Source organism: Episyrphus balteatus, chromosome 4 (genome assembly GCF_945859705.1).
Source record: "Episyrphus balteatus chromosome 4, idEpiBalt1.1, whole genome shotgun sequence".
Taxonomy (NCBI): Eukaryota; Metazoa; Arthropoda; class Insecta; order Diptera; family Syrphidae; genus Episyrphus; species Episyrphus balteatus.
Genome location: NC_079137.1, coordinates 76053962 through 76065244, shown reverse-complemented (window position 1 = coordinate 76065244; position 11283 = coordinate 76053962). Strand labels below are relative to the sequence as shown.

General features: G+C 28.5%; 1 protein-coding gene across 2 annotated transcripts; it reads left to right on the top strand.

The window, feature by feature from the left end:
* Positions 1–3096: 3096 nt before the first annotated feature.
* Positions 3097–9624, top strand: LOC129920215 (protein midgut expression 1). 2 transcript variants are annotated; one of them, XM_056001461.1, is made up of 2 exons: positions 3097–3376; positions 9249–9624. In XM_056001461.1, exons 1-2 carry the CDS (start codon positions 3324–3326, stop codon positions 9448–9450), a joined length of 255 nt encoding a protein of 84 aa, XP_055857436.1. In that variant the 5' UTR covers positions 3097–3323; the 3' UTR covers positions 9451–9624. The 2 variants fall into 2 exon arrangements, with proteins under 2 accessions (XP_055857436.1, XP_055857437.1); XM_056001462.1 differs by lacking the exon at positions 9249–9624 and adding an exon at positions 8558–9199 and having other exon boundaries at positions 3099–3376.
* Positions 9625–11283: the final 1659 nt, after the last annotated feature.

Below are 11283 nucleotides of genomic sequence, written 5' to 3'. Positions count from 1 at the left end.
TTTTTTTGGAATTCGTAGCACCGAGAGAGGCCGATGCAATCGGGTATCTGCAGCATCTAATTTGGTTCAATTGAAGTTTTCAATGGAAAATGTTCGATTGATCCAAAATATTCTGCCACTGATGATCACAAGAATTTTTTTTTTTTTAATAATTTGAATTATTCTATTGGATTATGTTACAACAAAAGCAATCCTTAAAAGAGACCGCTCAATATTTGAATCGATGATTGTTAAAACAACATAATGTAAGTATTTTTTTTATATTTTAAGTGGATCGAATGGAATTCGTGTTAAGGCTATAAATTTTTTCGATTTTTAAAAAATATGAAAAAAACTTCTTCCGAACGGATGCCTAGTCCAGATTTACTCTTTTTATAAATAAATATAGCCTGCGTACATATTTTGTTTTTGAATTTTCTTACGTTCATATTTCAAAAATGGGAAAGGGAACTGATCGAATGTTTTTGACTTTGGATTCGAGTTCAGCACACCGAAAAACTTTAGAAAAATAGAATTTGTTTTAAACAAGAAATCCTAATATCAGAAGTAGTTTTTTTTTGCATTTTCTAACGGTAATATTTCAAAAAACGGGAGCTGACTAAAAAACCTTCTAGGTTCAAAAATTTCGTTTAATACTTCGATTTGTATGTTCCGTGGATTTTTGATCACAAATGTACTTAGTTTAAATTTTGTGTTTTTTCCGTTATGAAACTTCCAAAGGAAATAATCGATTTCGTTAATCTTTGAAACATAAATCCGATTACCATTCCAATCGGTGTGATTTTTGTATGTCCTGCAGTAGGCATGTTTGATAAGCCTTTTTTCAAGTAGATCATAAACAAATATTTTGGGTGATTCATTTTTGTTCTTTATGGAGGCGGACGTGAGTACAAAATTAATGTTGGCATGATTCACTTTTACTTAAAAAACAATTAGTTTTCACCAATTTACTACAACCAGACTTTTTGGTAGTTCAATGAATCATAAATACATATAACATTCAAAGAAGGAAAAGCTATCTGTTTTATCTTTATATATTATTATCTTATCAATAAATCGCTTTACTCTTTTGTTTGTTTTGATTTTTTCATTGCCAAGAAAACTATATCAAAGTACCTACTCCACTTAGATACAATCCGTTCAAGTTCAGATTGTTAAAAAAATCCCCTTTTATCCAATAAAATATAAAAACATTTCCTATTTGATAAAAATCGCATTTGGAAACAAATTTGAAACATTCTATTGAAATACTAAAGTTATAGAAAGAATTAATCGTAATAACCCACAATTAAAAATTAAAAGAAAAATTTCTTGGAAAATCTGGTTGTTGAAATTTTTTAAGATTAGACCACCAACGTACATAAAATAATATTTTTGGAAATAAATGTGTGTTTTGTTATCACAAATTATTTATCACATTTTCTAATCGACAGCACATAATCATATTCTTGGAAAAATAAATCAATCATGGTTAAAATTTTGTTACTATCGATTTTTGAAACGTAACCTGAGTATGAAAAGAAAAATGTTGAAGTCTAGACAAATGTACAAATGTATCTATGTATAACGAACTTTACAATGTGTTCATTTTTTTTATCAATAACTCATTGTTCTTTTAACTCATTGTTCTTTTAAGCACCTTACTTGCGACAGAGGTTTACTATAAACAACCAATTGACCATATTCTTACATTATTGGTAAAAAAATATCTATCTAACTATTAATAAAGAGTTATTGTTCTTAATAACGAATACTTGAAAATTAGACTAAAAGATTTCAAGTATTGAAATTTATTAAAATTACGAAAAAAAAGTTGCGCATACACCGTAGTGTACCTTTTTTTTTAAATTTTAAACAAAGCAGACAGATATTTGGTAGCGATATTTTATGCTCGAGAGGTAACCCAGTACTAAACGACTTTGGCCCAATTTCCATTTGAGTTTATGTCTTTTGGACAGGGTCACCTATTCTAAATTTTCAAATGCAGTTAATTTAAAGGCATGAGGAATATCGATATCACTTTCAATTTTTCGTAAAGTGACGCAAATCTAATGAGTGTAAAAAATCTCCTGATTATTTGTCAATAAATCAATACATTTTTTAGGAAAGTAGATGATCAAGTAATTGATATTGAATTGTGAAGTTTTTTTAGTTGCAAGAATTGTTCTTTCGTTCTTGGTTAATTCAAAATTGTAAAAATTCGGCGGAAGACACAACAATCTTATACCGACTCGTGGACATGAAAAAGCCCATAAGCTACGGTCAGGAAAGCTTCGAGAAATCTTCTTGAGAAAATCTTAAGAGATTAATCTTTTAACAATGCAACTCGCATATGCTTAGTTGATGATATAAGCAAAAAGTTTAATGCATCGGGCTAGTCGATTTTTGTTTGGCAGAAACATCCAGAAAGTAAATCCTTGGGCTTTCGCTGCCTCGATTTTTCATTATTTCGAATGAGTGTTTCCGTGATTTAGGGACCGGATATTGCGATCAAGACAACAGTGAGTCTTAGCACTCAAACAAAATAATAAAATTCTTTCTACAGAAATGATTAATATTTATTTACCAATATCTTAAAATTGTGAAAAATAAAAACTTGCGGGGTTCTGAATATATATTTTATATTCGAATGATTGATACTAGGTTAACTATTATTTTTGAACTGAAAAACAATAATTTATACTTATCATTGTAAAAAATACACTGATTTTAGATATGTTTATCATATATACCTATTTAATTAACTTAAAAAATTTTCTAGACATTTTAATCACTTAAAATATGTACACTTAAGTGTGTATCATAAAAATGATATTGGTAGCTAAAGTTAAAAAATGTGTAAAATCAGATAGCTCATTCTAAACGTGCATAGATTTTTTTGTATGGATTACATTGATTTATCAGTTATCAATTTACTCTTTCACTGATAAGTATATTTTCCATCAGCAATACTTCCAAGCAGCTAAAACCAACCTATCCCCTTCTCCAATTTTGTTCTTTGTATACAATATTTAAGTACATTACTTCGATATCTTATCAATAAATTAAAAACAAAACAACAACAATAAACTTAATAAAAGCTATGGGTCTATCTAATTAACTCTTAAAACGTCTTGTTGAAGTTGATAGTGACGTTGGACACAAGAGGTGTGAAAACCATTTAGTATTTCATTAACATTCGAACGAAGTAGTTGTGTTTTGTTTATTCAAAATAAAACAAAACTTTTAAAAATTTTCTGTTACATTCATAATACAGAAAATTGTAATTCAAGGATTCATTACTAAAATTTACAAACGACCTTTAAAACAAAAATAGTAACAAAATGTGTAACGCTCTATGGGAATGTCTTAAGTGCCCGGCCAAAGTGGTCTGTTGGTAAGTATTTACAAAATAAATTTACTTGATGAGTTTACGTTTGTGTCACAAGAAATTATATTTGATTTGATTTGATTATAGTGAACAAAATTTAATCATTTTCATTAATATAATTGCATTCACTATAAATGATTGAAGTGTATCAATTTATTGAAAAAAAAAAATAAATGTATTAGTCATTCAATAATAATTCTTAGAGTACTTTTCTTTAATTACTGTTTCCATCGGTTAGGGTGCCTTTTGGTTATCAAAAATTGTGTAACCTCCGAACCCAATTAAGAATTCGTTTAAAATAATTTTAGACCCCAAATTCAAAAATATTCTAGCAAATCAGTTTCATAACAATGATAACAGTTTGATAACCCTAATCAGTGGTTTGATTGCATTTAAAGAATAAAATTTCGATTTTGGGTATGACTGATGTGCTGGGGCTGGGTACATGTTTACTTGTTTTTGAGGCAAATTTTTATTTTGATATCGGATACTTCTTTTAGAATCGAAAATCTTTAAAGTAAGATGTTGATATTACCACCGATTATCTTCACTTGAAATCAAACTTAAAAGCTCAGAATCTTAGCAAATGATATTGTTTAGCACTTACCATCTTTCTATTTTTTTGTTTTGCTGTTAAATAAAGATGTGGCATGAAATAGAAAATAGAGTATTAACTGTTTATAGTCTTTAAAGAGGCTTTTAGAAAAATTCTGTTGAGTTTTAGTGATTCCTTCCTGTAGATTGTGATAAGTGCATTTACTTTTATGAACTGATAATGATATGTGATCGATAGTAGATAAATAACAATACGCTACGTTATAAAGCTCTTTATAAAGGGTGTTTTTTTACAGCAGTAACTTATAGTTTCAGACAATTTTATCCTTAAACCCTATTTTTGAATTCCAAACTGTTAGTGTAATTTGTATTCGCCAGCCTTTTTTATTTGATAGTGACCAGGGACAAATTTTAACAACGTTGAAATTTGTTTTTTAATTCGTTTCAGAAGTAAGTATTGGTTTTCGGGCTAAACTGAGACCTAGACTATTTCCTGTATTGTTGAAGATTTTCCCACAACATTTTGTATGCCGAGTTAAGAGCATTTAATTTTATTTATTTGACTTTGTTCAGAGGACTTCCAGAAGGATAGCTGATGTATGTATGCATTCATTTTGAACAAAACAAAACAATCTTCTTATTAAAAATCTAATTGAATTAATAATTTTGGTTAACGAAAAATTAAAATCTTGTGTTTTGATGCTTCACAACTAACTAACTACATAACTATCCTTTAGGGATCAATATAATTTCGCTCTTTTCCGCAAAAATCAGCGCTGAAAATGTTTGATTTAATGTATTAAAAACATTGGAGCAAAATTTAAAATGATATTTTGAAATGCTAAAACCATTTTGGTTAGTTACTAAGTTAGTTAGTTACAAAGAGCCAGGCGGATTTTTAACTAAGTAAATACCTAAAATGGCTTTAGAATTTTACTAAAGTGTTTAAAATTTTGTACCTTTGTCTTTAAAAAAACAGCCTTTATAGGTGAATTTTGATAATCTCTTCAATCTAATCTATTTATTTTGATATTTAAGAAATAATCAAAAACACTTCAAAAACTTTGTTTATAGTTTCCCATAAAGATAAAAATTATAAGTACCTAGAAGAATTACTAAAATACCTAAAAACTTCTTTGAAAGTACATACTCGTGAATAGTTGATTAAATGTTATATGACTGCTAAGATTGTTCCAAGTAGAAGCATAATTTTATAACAATTTATTATTCAAAATGATGAACCATAAATGATAAATATATGATAATCACACCGAATTGTTTGTTCGCCCAAACAAAGTGAAATTAGAATATGTGCTTAGTAATTACAATTACCCTTTTTTACTGATAGCAGACAAATATGTTAATCATATTCGCAAAATTTGCCAAATTGTTATCTAGACTGTTATCACATTAATAGGAATATATTTTTTTGCAATGAAATCGATAGGTATATGTACTAAGGGAATTCACCTTACTTAATATGAGTCATGTGAAAACAAAAATTAATGGCGATAACTACACACCAATAAAATCCTAAAGTTTTTAGGTTAGGTGTCAGTTTACCGAAACGTGATATGTTTACTTAAGTTAAATTATATTGCTTGCAATAGATTATTGTAACGCATTTGAATTTAATTAATATGGGTTTTCGAAATGTCAACAGTTTGTGTCTGTTTATTAAATCTTAATAATGCGTACTCACAATAAAAGGACATTTGGTGCACCATTAAGATTCAAATTATGATATTTATTTGAGGGTACAAAAAATCTTAACAGAATAAACTTTAATTCAGGTTAATTATGTAAAAATGAATGAATTTAAGAAGCCATTTTTAAGTAGGTACTTTCAGTGGATAAAAATTGACAATATTTCAAAAACCAATATTAAAAAAAAATAAATTGCACGACTGGGGTCGCACGTACTTGCTCTTATGCTTAAAGTAATGTCGTTTTCTATTGACGAATCTCAGAATGAGATTTGTGAATTTGACAGCTGAAAGGGGGGGTGAAGAGGGGAAATAGTGGACAAATCTCAGATTTCATGATCTATTTGCGTCTTGAGATTCAAAAAAATGACAAAAAAATGAATCTGAGATTCAAGAATCTGATTCTGGATTTTTATCAAGATTCACGCATACAAACACACGCACTTTCACACACACTCCTCTGTTTGACATTTGTCTGAACATTTGTTGTTGTTTTATTTTTTTTATACGCACAGATTTCGCACACAATTACAAAACTAGATTTCATATTCTATTTGCAGTGGAAAATCTGAGAATTTTACACACAAATCTCAAAAGTCAATAGAAAACGACATAACTATAATGTTAAAGCTTTTTATTCAAGAAATTTAAAATTCGATATTTTGAAGAAATTTCATAAGTCGACTAGGGAATCACCAAAAACTGCTAACTACCAAGTTTGAAGAAAATCACTTCACTCGTTTAGGCTGCAGCTCCAGATAGAGACAGACGGACAGACAGACAGACAGACAGACAGACAGACAGACAGACAGACAGACAGACAGACAGACAGACAGACAGACAGACAGACAGACAGACAGACAGACAGACAGACAGACAGACAGACAGACAGACAGACAGACAGACAGACAGACAGAATTGCCGGACCCACTTTTTTGACATTCTCCATCATCGTAATGTCATGTAAAATTGTTATCTCGAGTTCGATTTTTTTTACGAATCCTAAACTTGCCCTATAGTTACGGTGACCATATTTCTGGAAGCCAAACCCGGGACGGATAAAAAATTTAAATTTTTTTTAAATGAGTTTTCATAATTTTTCCTTTTTTTGATATTAAGATTTCCTAAACGATTTTTAGGGAGCGTTTTTGTTGAAATCATTTAAGTCGTTTACGAAATCAGAAATCAAGAAAATGGTTTTTTTAATAATGTCTGTTTATAACTTCTAAAAAAATATATTTTTAATCAAAATCGGGAGAGCTGTTTTTAACATTTTTATTTAAATGGTTTTGAAATTGTATAAACCTTAACACAACTTTTAACATGTCCTTAAAAGTTTTGAAACTTATCTGGGTTCTTTACTCTTCCATATATTGTTCTTTATTTGAAAACATTTTTCCTGGTGTACCAACCTGACAAACAGAAGCTGGAACTAAATACGAGTGGACGAACATTTAAAAAAAAACTAAAGCCTAGTCTAGAGGCAAAACGAAATCGTAAACGAAAATTTTGCTTTTCGTTGCACAGTACGCAGCTTAGGCAACGAAATTCTTACCTGTGCTAGAATATATGGAGAGTTTTTTTTATCGTTTTTTTACTTTGGAGACTTAGAAAATTTTTCGTTTTGCTTCAGCAGCGTACTAGAAAAATTTTAATTTCCAATCACTGTTTTCTTGTTTTTCGTACAAAGTCTTTAAAATATTGAATAAAAAAATCAGAGAATGTGCAAATACGGGACAATCACGGGACAAATTACAAAATACGGGACACTTATACGTCCCGGGTTTCTTAAATAAAAACCCGGGACAAGCTGTAGAAATACGGGACAGTCCCGGGTAAACCGGGACGGATGGTCACCGTACCTATAGTACCTATATCGCAAGTAAAAATAGATCCACACATTTTACCAAAAAATTTGTCTATAAGAGCAAAAATCAGCAAAGATTGAAAAATTCGTGTAGGCATTTTTCATAATGTTATATTTGAAGCTCATGTCTGAAAACTTAGGATAATATTCATCGGGTCAGCTTTTAAACTTTTTATTATGATCGACAAATTTAAATTCACGAGGAAAATTTACATTTCTGTCATGATTTCAAATGGGATGACAATTGACAACTTTCCCAAACTGTTTTTTCACCTTAAGACTCTAAACGTGAGGTTCGCCAAATTGACCTCAGGAAACTTTGAAAGGGCTCACGTTTCTTTAATTTATTCCATGCCTAAGGTCAAGGGAATGCAGGTGTGTCATTGCATTCCTTTTCTCTAGAAGTTTTGGGCCTTTTTTTGGGGTTGTCAGAGCTTTGTATAACAGATGACATTATCAGCTTAAATGTTAATTATGTAATACCTACTTTTGTACTTTAAAGATTATTAACTAATAACAATTGCTGTAACTGTGCGTATTTAATTACTGAATCTTTATAGGTACTGCTAACAAATTATAAGCATCCATAAAAGAATAACGAAATGAACAGAAGGAATCTTCTTGGTAATATAAATCTGTTATACATAGATTAAGATTCACCTACAACACAACTAAACCTGTACCTACCGAATTCAATGAGCTGATTATCCTTTTAGTCTTATGTCAATTTAGGCTTAAATGGACAATATATCAGAAAAGGACTTGCCAGTTTAAGCGGTCTTATGTACCTACTATTTCCGAAGTAATGAAATAATTCTTAGTATTTTTTTAGAAATATGTAGTAGGTAGTTTAAATTTATAGATTAAAACAACATACACACCCATTATAAAAATTGGATTACAAGACTTAACAAAATTTTACCACAAACATAAATGTAAAAACACCCTACCTATATCCAAGTAAAAGTAGTATACCTAAACCTATAATCCCGACTTGATTCCAAATATGTTTTGAAAAAAGGATTAAAAACTTAAATAAATAAACATTTCTTATTTCAGTTGCTGCAAATGTGCCTGCAGTATGCTATTGGGAATATTTGGTCTTATTATCCTTCTAATCATTATAGGTCTTATAATTTACTTTACTGTTTTCTACAAGAGGAACGATGATGGTACAATAGAGGTTGCAACAGCTAAAGCCCTTATGTCTGTTGTTACACCTGCAACATTTAAAGACTTCTTTCACAAGGCACAATAAATTGTGACAACAAAGAGATGTTTTAAAGTGACTTATAGTTTAGTTAAATAGGATTTAATTGTTAAGTCAAATCTTAGGCAAACTATTAAAATTCAAACCCAATTGGCTATATAGACTTTCAAAAATACACATTTATAGTGTAATTTTTCAGTATTCATTTTCCAAAGTTTGCAAGGATTTGTAGATTTCAGCTTTAAGAACAAATTATTGTTACTTTCTTTATTTATAAAAAAATATACTTTTATTTTATTTAGGAACAATTTGTTTGTTGTACATTTTTTAACGGTCTTAAAATCGAAGCTTTTAGCTCAAGTCCTAAGATCTCACTCATCTCATTAGTCTCATTGGGATTTTTCAGCAAAATTACTAAATTTTTTATATGAGGGAATTCTCTGAGATCTTAGAAACTTGAGCCAGCTTAGTGACAAAATCATTTTTTTTTTTCAATAAAATATTCTAATATATGTAATTATTTTCTTTTTTTAATTTCAGCTGCGTTTCATGTACTATGAAAGCATTATGTACTATTTTGTGCTCAGGAATACTACTTTTGGTTGTAATTGGACTCATACTTTATTTCACTGTATTTCAACATCATGATGATAAATCAACCAAGGCAGCAAACGAAACTGTTAAAATGCTGGCAGCAACTGTTGCACCAACATCATTTAGAGATTATTTCCATCAACAATAAAAAAGCAAATTAATTATTGTTTTGAAATGGAACCTCGAACTGTGGCTTGAATTAGTTTTTTGTTAGTTAAGCTTTAATTATAATTTCTATATACAATTAAAGCAATCCTTTTATACCAAAGATAAATAAATAAATTATCAAAATTTGAAAATAAATTGAATAAGATAACAGTTAATTAAATGTTTTTTTTTTTCGCGATGGTTTATGAATTCCGTTATTCGTATATAGTGGATTTCTTAGGAATCTCATATCACAAAATTTTTTCAGAATATAGGAATTTTTATTAGATTTTCTATGATATTTATTTCGAATTTTATAACAAATTATTTCGGTTTAATTTTTCAATAAAATTTTAATTAATTTAGTCATTTTTAGTATGCAACATTTGTGAGAAATCTAGAGAAAAGTATTACACTTGCATTATTACAACGTAATAATGTTACTAAGAAATTCAGGAATATATTTTAAATAATATCTTGAAACGCAATATTACTAAGGATAATTTTAAGTATAATATTGTGCAAAATTTAAACAAAATCTATTAAGCTGTAAGTATGTGAAAATAATCCAAAAATCAGACGCAAGGTCAAGGTACTAGAATTTCACTTTGGGGTATTGATAAAAATCTAAAGAATTTAGAAGATTTTTTATTTATTTGGGAGACGATTGAGCGGATGTCATCATAAATAAATTTTATTGAAATTAAAAGATTAAAAAAAATATATGATTTTCACTTTAATTAAAAAGGATACTTTTCTTTCAATTCCGTTTGTGCATCCTACACTTTTACAAAATAGATGCTTTGTTCAGGTGCAAGTAATTAAGAAGATTTGTTAATTTATTTTAAGATGGGGCAGTCTTCTTGGCAAAAAACCATGCAGAAATCCACTTAAATTTCTTTTAGAAAATTTGCAAATGTTTTTGAATTATAAAACAACCAATATCAGAACAAATCGATTTTAAAGCGCCTAAAAAAAAATAAAATATATACACTCTTCCTTATATTATGCATTCATATATTAACAGGGTGCCCCGGAATAAGATAAACAAAATTTTAGAGGTGGTTCTTGATTCAAAGAAAAAATAAATTTTTTACAGTAACCCTCTATCTGCAAAGTTGATAACTTTTAGCGATGATTTAAGAAAACCCTTACTTTGGTATGCCTTTACTAAAGTTAATGATAATACTGATTAACAAAATTAAACTTTTTTTTTGTTGCCGAAACGAAAATATACTTTTCTGAAGGTTTTCGGTGTGCTGAACTCGAATTCGAATCAAAATAAATTGCACGACTGGGGTCGCATGTACTTGCTCTTATGCTTAAAGTAACTATAATGTTAAAGCTTTTTATTCAAGAAATTTAAAATTCGATATTTTGAAGAAATTTCATAAGTAGTATAAAAAAATTAAATCTGTTTTTATAATTAATAAAACTCCGTTTTAAAATATCTTAAAAAAAAAAAAAAACAAATATGCCATTTTATTTCTCGTATAAAAAGGTATTTTTAGAAAAAAAAATTTGAAAATTGTAGGAGCCGTTTTTTAAAAAAATAATTTTTTATATATAAAATTTTTTTAACATTTTTCAAAAAAAAAGTTGGTATGCCATTTTGAAGAAATAATTAATTTACACATAAAAACTAAATTTCAAAATTTTTCATTGATCCGTTTTCAAAAAATTGATTTTTCAAACAAAAATTTTGAAATATTTTTTAAAAAACCAAAAATGCGTTTTTTGAAAATTTACTAAAATTTTAATATTATCTTTTCTAACACACTTTTGTATAAAAATTTTCATTTAAATCGGGTTAATTTTGTACGAGATATTCAGA